At 42.0% G+C, this 15,235-nt stretch overlaps 1 protein-coding gene across 8 annotated transcripts in view; it reads right to left on the reverse strand.

The window, feature by feature from the left end:
• KDM6A (lysine demethylase 6A) overlaps positions 1-14,666 on the reverse strand; it is a 155,531-nt gene extending 140,865 nt beyond the window's left edge. For 7 of the 8 annotated variants that reach the window (XM_074147315.1, XM_074147229.1, XM_074147054.1 and 4 more), the window contains exons 1-2: positions 14,497-14,657; positions 14,164-14,227 (exon numbers count right to left, since the gene is read on the reverse strand). In XM_074147315.1, the coding sequence (XP_074003416.1) occupies positions 14,164-14,227; positions 14,497-14,657 (225 nt within the window). Of the gene's footprint in view, positions 1-14,163; positions 14,228-14,496 lie in introns of all 8 variants that reach the window. The other variant, XM_074147401.1, reaches the window with a different exon arrangement.
• Between the last annotated feature and the right edge of the window lie 569 nt (positions 14,667-15,235).

Genomic DNA, 15,235 nt, shown 5'->3' on the forward strand with positions numbered 1-15,235 from the left:
TGTGCAAGTCCTCTGCAATAATATCTCCCAAGAGGTATTCCTTCTCCAAAGCTAAGGGAATCTCCCTTTAACTTCTACGTTCAAAGCAAGAAGTCCAACCAAAGGGCTAATCAAATGCCAAGATTGTAATACACGTGAAGGAAGAAAACCCAACATTTCATTTTCAGTGTGCACTTACTTCAAGGAGTTATACAACTCACCTTTACACTAAGAGCCAAAATTATTCAGAAGTAGCAATTTAATTTCATTCCCTTATCTGACTTTGGAAGGGGAGGCAGTATCATGGTACCTGCCCTACTCATTTAGTGTCTGTTCTTTAATTTCTAAGCGAACTGTGAATTTGTTCTACTTAAATGAATTAACAATTTAACAAGCAATATGTAGTTACACAAATGTTGCATCATCTTAAGAATGTATCTGTTGTTTAATAATATTCTTCTGTCTGCCATCAAAGTAGCACTAGTCATCCCTCCTCCACTGCAGATTTAACTGACAGTGTAATTTCCAATCTTTTGTCGAAACCAAGTTAAAAAACAAGGAAAAACATAGTAGCTTCCAATGAATATGTGAATTGATACAGCAGTTGCAACAGAGTAAAGAAGTTACATAACTTGTGATACACCTTTTATTAAGGACAAGAAGCAACGGCTCTAAAAAATGTTTCTTTCCTTAAAGGCTACCATTTCAAAATAGTTTTCGTCTATAGAATATTCCGTCCTAACCAGAGTTGAATCCTGTACAATCGTGCTACATTACAACATTATTTAGTTTCTCTGGTCATTTGAGATAACAAACAGCAAGATCACATTGACCTGGGCTCCAAATTACATTACTTGCAACAAGATTTAAACCTGATCAGAATTTTTCATTCTTTAGAAAACATGGAAGATATTGAAAGCTGAAATTAATACAAGCAGTATTGCAACAGCACACGAAGGCTCCAGATACAGAGAGAATTGCTGTTTTACAAAAATCAGCTCTACCACATTCTGTCTGCTCATACACTAGGTAAGAAAAAATATCATACACCTTGGCTCAACCCTCCCACTAGGGTAACAGTAGAGAGCTCTAATGGGTTTTGATTCTGACACTGCACATAACAGTGCGATGATGCTAACAGAATAACTTCTGTCAGCATAGGCTGTGGAGGGATTGCAGAGGTAGAGAAAATGTCAGCACAGCTACAGCAGCAGAGACTACTGTCCAACTGAGATCCAAGTGTGAACATAAACACAAAGAGGTTATCTGAATTTGACAGCACACTCGTTCTTAAACCCAGGCACCAATATGTATGGGTACTGATAACTACTACTCTTCGGTGTTTTTTTTTCTCATTTATTTAGAGAAAGGAATTGTTGGCAAACAAGGTGCTAAGCCATACAGGTCATCTGCTTATGAGAACACAGGAGTTACTTTCAGCAATCACATGACACAAATCTGGAAAGGTTCTCAAATGCTACAGAAAAAAAATCACAAAAATGAAGCCATTGGAGCATAAGTGCATTCCTTCTCCTTTCCAGCTGTCTGAAGCCTGACAGACCTTAAACTAGTCATTGATGAATTGCTTCGAATTGTTCCATTTTTGAGTTCTGATTGTGAAAGTGAGAAGGCCCTGAGGAAAAACTTGTGAAATGACCTGTAGTTGGAACTTATTTTCCTATTTCAGTCTGTAAATCTGCGTATCTGCTTACCCACTCCCCTTGAGGCAAAGTTTCCTGGTGTTAGAAAATTCCTATCTACCTGTGCTGAAGAATCTTTAAAATAAGTGAGTTCTAATGCATTGGAATGAGTGCTGCACTGTTGAGGAAGATTCACTCTAATCTCGTTACTTAAAAAAAATAAAGAACAAATTAAAATAATCTCTGAATATCAACAAGCTTTCTCTAGAAGATCCCTGCAGCTTGTCTGGACAATCTAAAATACCTTTAATCACTAAATACCAAAATTGAAGTGCAGCAGTCAGGCAAAACCCATATAGAGCCTGGGACGGGGCAGGTTGCTAGGCCTTCTCAACCAGCACAGAAGTCCTAAGCTGTTCCTCAGTTCCACAGGCGCCACATGTTCCCTGAATCCTGAGAGCTTCTTGTGCAAAATAAGTGCTCTCACCCATTTTCACTCTCTCAGGAAGGTCACTTTCATCTAGAAATCATAATAAAAATCACCCCTTCCATCGTTCTCTGCAACTGAGTAGCAAATACTGGTCTGAAGTGGAGGGCATAAACTACTCCATTCTTTCAAACTACCAAGGATTTAGCTTAATTAGCAATTAAAAGTAAGTAGTACAAAAGATTCTTTTCTCGCTGGATATAATGGAGTCATCGCTGTTCTCAGATTTTTGGCCACAATGCAAGCAAGTTCCAAGTTTGCAACTGGCATTACAGGAAAACATCCTACCACTCAAAAGCAAAAAACAAGCTGCCACAAGGAAAGAAAATCAACTAATAAAGAAAAATACAACTTAAGATGACAGCATTTTTACTGTCAGGGAATAAATAGATTGCTACATTCCAATTCCAGCTTTTCCTTCATACAGTTTGGAACACATCACATCTACGTTCCCAGATTAACTGAAGACAACCTTCAAGATTAGGCATCACAGACCTAAGCAACAACCACATCCCTGCCACACACAATTATCTAAGGAATCCTTACACAACCTTCCACAATTCTTCCCAAACTGTCCCAAGTACATCCTCCTTCCCTTACAATAGATTTCCATACTACAATACAGCTTTTGCTGAGCTTTCTCTTTTTAACATAACAAATGTCTCCTTTCCATGTTCCATTCAACCCTCAGTATCTTTTTTTTTTCAAATTATTTATATCAAATAAACTTTTAAAAATGTCTTGAGACTACACATAGAAAAAATTCCCAGAGACAGCCAAGATGGACAGCGTATAACTAACCCCAGAAAATTGTCAAAATGAATACACTTTTTAACACATGAACTTGTACATTAACAGAGCCTTTTCAAGGTTGAAAATGAGACCTTACTCTGCTCATTAGTTAACATGGACTCTGATGGTCTCTGTTATTTCATCTTACTTAGGCAACAAAAATGAACTATGCTATAAGCATAAACCCCCCTAAATCCTCCCCATACGTAACCAGAAGAGGCATTAAAGCCATCTCAGCCAATAATTTCCTCCACACAGTAACTACAGTTAAGAAAGCCCTCCCCTACAAAAACTTAACTGGCTAATTAAATTACACGTGGTCTTACGCTAAATGTGTATTTGAGGATTTTCATAAAGATGCCAAGAGAGGCTGGCTCAGACACGCATCTCTCTCATACCATCTAATGCCGAGAATTTTGTTTTCATGCACAACTTTATTCTTTTAATTTTTTCCCACCTCTTAAGCAAGGAATAGAGAAGTACGTACTGTTCTGATTCAAAATTAGCTGAAGTTTCTAACTAGAGATTCTTTTTCAGAAATTATAAAAAGTAAAAGCTATACTCACCCTTTCTTTTGAATTAAGAAAGGGTGAATAAACACTCATTACTTTTTAAAAAGGAGAAGGGGATTGGAAAATTGGTTAAGAAGCACAAAAGACCCCTAAGCCAAATTTGTTGATCTTTTTAACAGGTAACATTTGAAATCAGGTCGTCCTTCAATAAGTTTTGTAACCTCCCATCTTTGAAAATTTATAACGTTCAAGTGCTAATGAAATCACAAATTCTGCCCTTCCAACCCTTAAAACCCAAGAAAGATTAAAAATATCCATAAAACAACACATTTCTGTGCACTGCACGAAAGACTGAGAACACATAGTTTTAAGAACCATGGTGTGTATCATCTACCTCTAGTTACTATATTTGTAACATGCCCAGAAGATCCACTAAAGTTTACCAACCAATGTACTCAAATTCTGCACTTCTTTATTCTTCCCAATATCATTCCACTTTTTCTTTCCTACCAGAGATTGCTTATGACATGTTTTATGATGTTATATAATGGATGTTTTCCATTTTTCTTATCTTTCCACTTTATCTTATGCTTTTTCTACACGTTGTTGCATTAAACTACACTGTTACATTCTCGAGATCAGCATCATTCTCCCTTACACAGGCTTTCAATTCCATACTTCAAACTATTTCTTGCCCTTTCAACATTTCCACCTACATCTTCCATACTTGCTCAGCTTTCTTTATCCTTCAAATCTAAAGGCAGCAAAACATGACATGAGAACAGACACATGACAGTTCTTGGCCTTCATTTTCACCTTGAGGGAAGAGCAGAAGCAGTAGATTTCTTTACTCTTCCCCTCTTTGGGGGGTAAGGAGGAAAAAGGGAAGCAGCAATAGAAGATAAAGACATAGACAATGCAGCCAATGCATCTGTTAAAGAAGCACCTTCCTCTACCATGCCTTACTTTTATTTCAAGAATGGGAGAGAGCAGAGGCAATGTTACATTCAGAACTTACAGCATAGAACTCTTATTAAGCTTTTTCAGACCCTCCACAAACCCTCCTCAATTTTGTTATCTCTATTTTGTTCCAGTTTACTTCGTTTTAAAACCTTTTGAGGCAGCGACCAGCACCATCAAGAGCTTAAATGTTACTTTAAATTAGCAGTAACAGTTAGATGGTATCCAGGAAAAAGATTCAGGTAGCTGCTGGAAAGAGTAAATATGACATGATTTCCACTGTGTTGTCCCCCCTCCCCCCCTCACCCCAATTTTGTCTGCATCACTATGTCACCCATTTAATTCCTTGTTTTCCCACTCTTTTTCACATCTAATCTTGTAAGTAATAAGTCTTATAAGTATCCTTCTACAACCTTTCCTCCACTTCCTTTAACTTCTCTTCTTTTTATTATGACACTATATTCTGGAAAACCTTCCCAGAAGACTGTTTCATTTCTCCTCTTCCCCAAAATAAAATGGAGGTTCAAATAAAATCCATTAAATACTCAAACTAGATCCCTCAGCATCTTTCTTTCATTCAGAGTCATATCTGCAATGACATAAAACAGCTTCATAAAAAAAGATTTTGTTTTCTCCTATAGGCCTTGTTACATATAACTGGCATCCTCTGCTGCTGCACATATGTTCAAATCTGAACCTGTCCCAAGTCTCCTAGTGGCAGACTAACTTCACAAAATACTAGGTCTTCCTTCAGAGAGGATAATGAAGCCAGGCCACTGCGCTCATCCCACCCCTCCTCTCCAAAAAGAAATATAATCCTAGCAAGCTGTGTTTCAAAAATATATAAAATTCCATCCCCCATAAGAAGGTAAGGGAGCAAACCTTTCTGCTTCAGCAATAGTTTTATAAATATTCCTTACAGAAACAGTGTCACACTAAGATGGACTCGCCCTAACCTCTCAAATTTATCTCTGTACAGCCTATTTTGACTCTGCACAATGAACTGTATTGGTTATTTAAAACTAATGAATTTTCCATTTTCACTAGATTATTTTTGATCTGAGTCAGTTCTCCAGCCTGATTCATCACACAGGCCAAAAAATGGTTTAACTAGCACATACAATAAGTAACAGAGATAGTACTTAAAATTCTGTTACCTAGAGAAAAAATACATTAAACTAAAGTCTTAGCTTCAATTCATTATTCTACTCTAGATTCTTGTGCAAGTAAGTTTTCAAATCATAAGATAATGAAAACAGTGCTTAAAAAGTTAAAATGGAAACTGCAATGGAAGTAACATAATACTACCAAAAAAAAAGAGAGACCTATTGGCTCTATTTTAAAAGCCATTGCACTGGATCTTCTGACTAATGCTGGAAATTATATCCCACAACTGTTCAGAATTTTTAAATTCTCAAAATGCAAGCAGAAATTTAATGAAAAGCACATTCACAATTCAATCTGCTTTAGACTTTAGTAACCAATCTATATGGAGAAGTGAATCACTATCCTCAAAACACCACTGTGAAAAAAGGAAATGACTTAAAGCCATTTTAACAAACAACAATTAATTTAAAAACTTACCACAAAGGAAATTCATATGTAGACATATAGTGTTCTGGTTGTAATTCATAAAACACTTTTAGTCACTCTTTACAAAACTATGAATGAGCTCTTAATTCTATATCTTAATTAAACAAGCTTCTCCCATGAATGCTACGTAGCAAATGCAAGAACCATAAAGGAAGCTATTTTGTCAAAATAGGTCTGATGATAATCCATGTGTCCTCATACTCTAAAGTGAAAGTAGCTGAGAAAGAATATTCTTCAACTCCCAAACACACTAAGGGGCTTTCTGTTCATTAACACAGTATCTTCTTTACATAAGGAATACTTTCCTATCATTGTTTAGATACAAAGAACAGTATTCAGTATCATGAATAATACCTGATGCAACTGCAAAATGTTAACAAACAGAAGCTTATTTTAAAAATGGACCATTCAACAAACTTTATTAGGTCCACAAGCAAACCATCAAATGGCACATAGTACTTTTGACAGTATCAATAGAACTAGTCTTGAAAACAAGCTTTGAACAGACCAGTCCTGAAAACAGCCTTTCCACAAGAGCAATTGCAACTACTACAGCTATGTCTTTAATGCGCCTGTGTATCAGAAACATAAAATATTTAATTATTTTCTCTAACTTTACAGGATTTCCCTGCTCCAACAAACTCAGATTATCACTGACAGTTCCTCTCTTTCCTCATAACAAAAATGTTCTGTAGAGTACCAAGATTATCCTCTCAGGTACAGCTACACAAATCCTGGCAGCCTTCCGCAGGACACCATACAGGACCACTTAGTTCAATTTTGTCTGGTTTTAGCTACAAAGTAGTATTCTGCTAGTGAAGACTATTAACACTATTAACATTGTTAACATTTGTAACAAAGACTGTCAACTGGTCCCTATAACGACACCTGAAGTTTAATGAGCATCACTTCAATTTGTAATTGTGAAGATGTGTTATTCAGACATTACACTTCAAACACATAGTTTGTGCAGAATCTCACCAAGAAGCGAAGTTGAAACCAACAGTCACTTACATGAATTGAACATGTAAAATACAAGACAGGTATGAAACTACAGGACTGGAAGTTTTGTACATATACCTACATGCATTCACAGTGAGCATGATAATGGATTAGCTTCTGGAATTATCTGAACCAATACTAAAACCTGCCACCGAGCTCAGGTATGTATTCACCTCAGACTCACAGCCAATCTGCTTAATTCATTTCTGCAGAAGCTGACCTAAGCCCTTCACAGCAGTAACTAGTTTTTACACAACTATTTTAGTATTCTCAAACTACAAATACACATATTTCCTTTCCTTTCAGTCTGTTGAAAACATTGCAAAATCCCTCACATTACCCAAAAAACATATCAGTTGAGGCCAAGAACAACAATATTTTTCCACTAACCAGAGATCAACCTGACGTTTTAATCATGAGTCCATAAGACTGGAAATCAAAGCTTAATTTCTCCACAGAACATAAATTTGCCTAATTCTCAGTGGGATAAAGAACAGTGGGCTATGGCACAGAATTCTGGTACAGGAAAGTCTTGTGATAAATGTTCATCAGTATAAAATCATTTTATAGCTGCAAATATTTTCCATGACTCTCCTTAATTTTGTATCACCTTACTAATGTAACGAAAATTAATGGTTCCACACGCACAGTTATCCAAGTCTGAAACATCTACTGTTTTTTTAAAATGGTATAACAAACATATGGTATAGCTTTTAGATGATGCTTTCAACACCTACTTCAGATGGTATCAACACTTGCAGATTGTCTTACCTCTATAATTATCAAGTCTGCTCAACCCACTACAGTGAACAAACAGCTACAAAGGCTGGTAAGAGGCAGAGAACCATGCTTTTCACGAGCAGAAAGCTCACCTGAATACTATGTATAGACAAAAGCTTTAGATTATCTATTTCTTCTTCACATATGGTACCCAAGATTACCTGTGTAGAAATTTGAAAACTAGAGTCCAAAAGTATCGTGATCGACAAATGGATCAATGGAAGGATTTCAGTAGTTAAATTATTGGAACGGAATTGAAGGAAAACAGTTGCATCCCATTCTTGCCACAGGTTTTCTTCACAATTTCAAAAATTAAATAAATTATCAGAACCCCTATTCCTCAGCTGCTAAAATACAATAAATAATATTTCTCTCTCTTTTTCATCCCAAATTGCTGCCTGCATTGTCTGTTTGATTATTAAGTCAGTAGGGCATGAATTATCTTAAGTCTATGCATATGTGTCACTTAAAGAAATGGGCCACTTCAGCCTCCAGACTCAGCAGATCAGTTTGTATGATCTACGCACTGAAGCCATGGTATGTAACATTTATTCCATAAGTAACATGAAAAGCTACTATAACAAGGAAAAATCTTACATTGTATTCCCTATTAATAGTCTCCTGATAGCAAACATAACGTTTACTGAAATGCAAATACCAATATGCTAGCTGTCCTGTAATCTTAACTGCACTTCTACAAAAGCATGTTGTTTGTAGAGATGAGGTCCATCCTTGACTTTTCATTAACACACTAAAATGACAACTGTAACCCTTGTAACTTCCTCAGTTTCCTTACCTCCTGGAAGCAGTAACAACATTGCACTTAAAATCTAAGAAACATTTAAGAATGTATGTTTTGAGCAATAAAAAAAAAAAAAACAAAACACTATTTAAAAGAAATATGCCTTGAACACCAGTTTTGAAAGTATCAAAAACATGACAAGTATGTCATACTTAAGCAGAAAGTACTGCATAATGTCCATTTAAAAAAAAAAAAAAGTTGTTTTTAATACTAGATGAAATACAAATATTGCAAACCTATAACTATGTCTTCAGGTACCAGGATACGTAAATGCCACATAGACTCAAAGTATAAACATGGTACAAGCATGAACTACAGAACGTGTCACACATTACACCTTAACTGGATCCTAAAAAAACCCCTATTAACATAAAATCCAAATTGCATACAGAAAAATACTGATCTTAATTAATACATCAGTCCAAATTAGCCAAAATGCACACTTAAAATTTTTACTTCAAATCTTTCCAATTCCAGACACCTGCACAAAAGGCTAGAAAACCCATTCCACCCATAACACAATTTACAAAATTTTAACCAACTCCTACTTGTTCCACATTAACAGACAACATACTAGATAATAAACAGATAAGAAATGCAGAACGTATTTTAAAAAAACATAAAGGAACAGCTCAGACACAAATTTACAGAAATTGGAGAGGCTGCCCACCTCTTGGAATGCGTTACAAATGTCTCATGGTACCAATTCCCAGTTTCTCCGTTCTCAGCACTGCCATTATATAAGGCAAACACTATAATCCTTTTTAAAGCAATATTTCTTTGTTGGGATGAAAATAAATTAAGCCAAAATGTTTCCAAAGTTATTAAAAAACATAACTTTATTACACCTAGACTAATCTGCTAAGATGTTTTCCTGCATAATTATTTTTCAAGCAGTCTGTTATAATTAAAACTGAGGATATTTAATTATAGATTAGTAGAAAATTAACATTACAGTCAACACGAAAGGGACAAAGTCAATATATACTAATTCACACTGTCCGGAACTATTTTTAAACAAGTAACACCTACAATTATAAGAAAGATGAAAGAATATTGTCACTGTGCACTTACTTTGTGTGCTTAATAAAAGCATAGATAATCACTTCATTGATTTTGTCAACACATGCGGCCTTTACACAAAGGAAATACCATTTTTTAAATCAGCTCGAAAACAAAAGGGATGCAAAACCACAAAAGGTAACAGGGACCATGAAGTGGCATATTGCATGGAACTACTTCATCTCTCTTTAGATCAACTTCAACATCAATAATTTTAAATAGAAACATGCTTCAAATTTTGACTACAGGGTATGACAAACTGATTAAACTCAATGAGTAGGAATTAATGAACATCTTATACCCAATACATTAGACCAGCTACATGAACCTAAATCTGTATAGACGCCACAATAATTAACGGTTATGAAATGAAGGTTTGTCACTGGAAGAAAGTCAACTTTGGCTAAACACTGGAAGTACCATATTTAAAAAAAAAAAAAAAAAAAAGAGAGAGAGAGAGGAAGGATGGCAGGAAGAAAAAAGGAAATGCTTAAATGCTTTCCAATTCACTTCCAATACAATGTATGTCCTCCCCCTCCCCCAAGTAATCTTTAAGCTTCACCTCCTGGGAGAACATCTTCCTGGGAGAAAGAGACATCAAGATAACAGCATGGGGGTTTGGTTTTGTTTTGGGTGTTTTCTTGCTCCTTTACATTATTCTTCTTGTCAACTACAGAAGAATAACAGTAAGCACCTTCTCCTACACAAGACTGGCTACATTGGATTTTCAGCATTTTAACTAGTTTGAAAAGTGACCTCTCTTTTAATTTCCTTCTGCTCTCCTGCAAAACCACACTAGCTGCAAACTATGACTTTCAGGCTCCTTTTCTGCAAAATAAATATAAAATTTTTAGCAACAGAAAATTCTATTTCTCTGTCATGCATATGAACGGTGTGTACACCATTACAGGAAAGTTTGATTTCTTTTGGCTTATTACATATCCGATACATGGAGCAACAATACAATATTCCTGACCTTTAGTCTATATCTTCAATAATTCATAAAATTGTATAGATCTGATGTCTTATCTGCTCTTTTGATTTGCTACATTCAGCAGCAGGACTCAGTTTAGCTCATGACACTACAGCCATATATCCTAGAAAGCAAAACATACCAAAAGAGGGGGGATTGCAGTCTAAACCTGGACCATGAATAAAACTCACAACTATGTTAAAGCTCCAGACACAAAGCTTCCTCTATCCCTGAAAGAGATCCCAGATTTCTTCGTATTAAACTCTGTCAGGGTGTGGCTTCATTAAACCAGAGTTCCCACTGCAAAGGCTCCATGAAACCTCCTGAATGGCCTGCAAGTGGCTGGAGCCAACTCACTGCCTCCTGCCTAGTAAACCCCAGTAAAATTGAGAGTAGTATCTCCTCATACTGAGTCACTGAATTTAAGACCACAACATAATCCTGCTGCCGCACACGTGTCTGCACAGATAACGGAGCAGTTCCCTCAACACTTGCAACCCAGAACCTCACCAGTCAGTCTCCCTGGACATGTATACTGCTCCTACCACCTTAACCACAGGTAAGGCTGTCGGGTGTCCACAGAAGGGATGCTGCTACAGCCTGCCTTTTTAAAAGCTTCAAAAGCGGGTGTGCTATTCTCGCATCGACAGGAGTACCGATAAATTTTTGCCTTTGGGAAGGATTCCTCTGGAAACATGACTCAATGGTCTTCCTTACCTGCTATACTTGCACATAAATCTCACATTACTTTATAATGCGTTGGCTTGCAGATTCTTAAATCAGTCAGTTAGGACTTCATAATTACGGAGTCTAAGGTCTTTGTTAGCTGTTGTTGCTCCATGCACAAAAGGAAAGATATTGCTACTATTGCTGTAAAACCTATTAATTAAATGCACATATATACGGCCACACTTTCTACAATAAAAATAACTGTTACATGGAATTAAAGTGATTTGCTAGATTAACTACTCTAAACCTCCTTGTACAGTGTAGACTGTATGAAGCTTCACATACAAAAAAGGAATTAAGTAACAAACATCTTAAAAATAACAACTTCTTACTTATCAATAACAGTAATTGAAACATGCAAGCATGTTGAAAGTAAAAAGCACAAACAAAACCTAATCTGGTTCAAGCCAAGAAATTCTTCTCAAACATCTCTGCACTAAACAGTAACGCTTTAATTTTTCTACTTCCTTAACAATCTATTTTTCTCAGAGACAAGTCTTATGGACAATACGCTTTGTGAGTTAAGCGTGCAATTCATAAACGTTCAAAACACTGACAGAAAACCGAGGCAAAATAGCAAAATATTTGGTTGCGGGGTTTTTTTTTAGTATTTGCTACATAGATTCATACATTGATACAGCAGGAGAACATGCAGTGATATTTTTAGAAATGTACTTCAAAACTATCAAGATGCCACACAACTTCAGTCATCTCAAACAGACTGTCTGTATATACTAAAACTTTAATCAACTGGTATAAAAAAGAAAATGCATTATATGCAAGAGAGGGCTCAAAACTCAACTAATATGTTGAATTGCTGCCTGCATTACTTAATTTTACAGTACACAAAATAAAACTTATCCTAGTGATGTCAGGCAACAGATCTAATTACATATGATGCTTTTATTTTCTATCCGGCATCCTTAAGCTCTATCCCATATATGATTCTCTGTAACATTTCCGATAGCCTCAACAGCATTCACAGAACAGACATTAATCCTGGTCCACTAACAGTTAACGTACATTATTTAACTGTCTGACATGTCACTCCCCTACCTTTTTGACTTATTGGAAGAAGTACTTTTATAAATAACTCTGAAAATCAAGAGGAAACCACGAGATTTTTTAAAATAAAAGCACAAAGAAAAGTGTACTTGCTTTTCCTTCCATCCTTCCCCCCTCCCCCCATGTCCTGACATTGAGCTTTTCCAATCATGCCAGAAATAAACACTTAAACACAAGTAAGGGCCTAGGCTACCGGATTCAACACGCTTTAGAGTTAGGTCTTCACATCAACCAAGACCAGCGACAGAAAAAGATTCTCCGCGTGAAAAATACCAGCATACAGCACGGGCACAACAATGGGATGAACAAAGTGTCAAACGCAGCGCTCCTGACAGGAACAAGTCAGAAAGCAGGAACCAGGAGAACACCGTCCCCTGCTTCCAACCGTGGGGGTGTTTTTAAAAACAGTTGGACTTATTCTGTCACACATGGGTTTTTCCCTCGCTTTTAGTCTTTTAAAGACAGCCGGCGGGCGCTCAGCCTGCACGGCCTTTGTCAACAGCTTACGGATGGGCAGCAGAATGTGCTACAGGTTGATAAGGAGGACACCGGCGCTGCAAACGCCCTGCCTGCAGCAGGGAAGCACCCAGAAAGAACTTGCAACGCACAGGAGAGTTTCCCCCTCAACCTTCGCCGGGGGCTTTAGGCTCCAGGCGACGTGCACATTCGTTCCCGGTATTTGTTTCGTGTTTACCTCCCCCCCCCCAACCCCCCCCTTCTCTTTCTCCTCCCTGTCCGGCCATCTTGGGCCGACAGGAGCAGCCATTACTTAACTAAATGACAGGGCCAACAACTTTTCACAGAAACAAACATCTCTCTCGAAAGGCCGGGCAGGCTCCAGCAATACGCCGGGGCCGTCCCGCTCCCTTGACAAGCCGCCCGGCGGCGGGGACGGCGGGGGGGGGGGGGGCGCCAACCGGCCGGGACACGGCGGCGGCGCTCGACGGAGGACCCCGTAGCACGCTGGAGGCAACCGGGCCGGGAGAGTAAACAAGTCACTTGCCGACGGGCTCCGGGGCAGCCGTTCGGCGCCGCTACCGCCCAGCCGCGGCTCGGGACTGGTCTCGGTCCCCCCCCCTCCCCGCTCCCTCCGGCTCCGCTCCCCCCGCCGCCGGGCGGCAGCGCGCGCCGCCGGCCCCCACCGCGCGGGGCGAAAATCACGAGGGAGGGTCCGGGGAGAGGCCAACGTCAGCAGCGCCGCGCGCGCGCCTTCCCCCCCTCACACCCCCCCCTCCCCCCCCCCGCCGCCACCGCCTCCTCCTCCTCCCCCCCACCCCCCCCCCCCACCCCCGCGCCCCCTCCCCCGCCCCGCTCGGCGTTCACTCCCGGACCCGGGCTCCAGACCCCGGCGCTCCGCCGCTTTCCCGTCCCGGGGCTTGGACAGAGCCACCTCAAAGTGTCCGGAGCGGAACCCCCACGAGGCCGCGCTCCCTTCCCTCCCACTGCCGGCCCCGCTCGGCGCCCTCCCGCCCCGGTGGGGGGGGGGAGGTGGTGATAGTGGGGAGCAGGAGGGGAGGAAGGGGCAGAGGCGGCAGCCACGCGTGGGGAGACCGCGGCGGGGGAGGGGGGAGCGAGGCGGAGAACCCTGCCGCTCCGCGGGGACCTGCGCCCGCCGATGTGGCGGTGCCCCCCCCCCCCCCCCAGATGCGCACCCGCACGCACACACTCACCGTGCGGACCCGGGGGACCGGAGGGAGGGGGCGGCGGGGCCGGGCCGGCTCCCTCCCCCCCCCTTTTCAGCAGCACCCCCCCCACCAGCCCCGCTCCACATCCACCCTCGCGCTTACCTTTAACAGCAAGGCCTTCGTTCTGGCGCCATCTTCATGAAGCCTCAGAAATCCGAAGAGTCGGCTGCAGAAGGGGGAGCGGGCGGGAGGGAGGGGAGAGAGGCACAAGCGTTAGCGAGAGTCAGCCCCCCGCACGGGCAGGCGGGCGGGCGGGCAGGCTCGCTCCTGGCGGGCCAGGGCAGAGCGCAGCGGCGGCGGGGGCCAGCAGCCCGCAGCCGGGCGCACACGCACTCCCGGAGCGGGGAGCCGCGGGCAGGGGAGGGGGGGGACACGGAGAGAGCGCGGGCCGAGCCGGGACACGGAGGCGGCCGGGGCGGAGTGGGGAGCGGGTACCTGTCGAGGCCGGATAGGGCTTCTCTCTCCTCGGCTGTCAAGCTGGCGAAGTCCTCCTCGCTCTGGCCGCTCGCTTTCCCCGCCGCCATTTTCTTTTCCTCATCACCGAAAGGAGCAGCAGAGGCGGCGGCGGCGGCGAGCGACACTCCGCACGATTTCATGGAAACGCAGCGTAATTAACTCACGATCGCAAACCCCCCCCCCCCCTGCGCGCCCCCAACACCCCCCAGCGCCGGGCGGGGCGGGGTGCCCGACACACACACACACACACCACAACTTTTATTACAACAACAACAGCCGGCAGGGAGGGGGAGGGAGGGAGGGAGGGAGGGGAGAGGGAGGGAGGCGGGGGGAAGCCCCGCTGCTCGGAGGAGGAGGTGGAGGAGGAGGAGGAGGAGGGAGGGAGGGAGGGAGGGGGGAGGGAGGGAGCCCCAGCGCTGGAGAGTCGGGGGAGGAGAGGGGGGGGGGAGGAGGAGGAGGAGGCGGCGGCTGCTGCGGCGGCGGCGGATGGCGGCGGAGCGGTGTTTACATCGCCGCCGGGAGGGGGTGCAGGGACGAGGAGGAGGGTGGGGGGGCCCGGCCCGCCCCGCCGCGCGGGGAGCGTTCGCCGCCCCGACAAACTTCCCCCCCGGCCGCGGCCCAAAGTTGTTGTAATTGTGTCACACCGCCAGCCCCACGCCGCCACCGTGACCCACCCCCCCCTCCCGCCCCGCCCGGCCCCACGCAGCCAATCACCGCC

Source organism: Numenius arquata, chromosome 1 (assembly GCF_964106895.1).
Source record: "Numenius arquata chromosome 1, bNumArq3.hap1.1, whole genome shotgun sequence".
Classification (NCBI taxonomy): Eukaryota; Metazoa; Chordata; class Aves; order Charadriiformes; family Scolopacidae; genus Numenius; species Numenius arquata.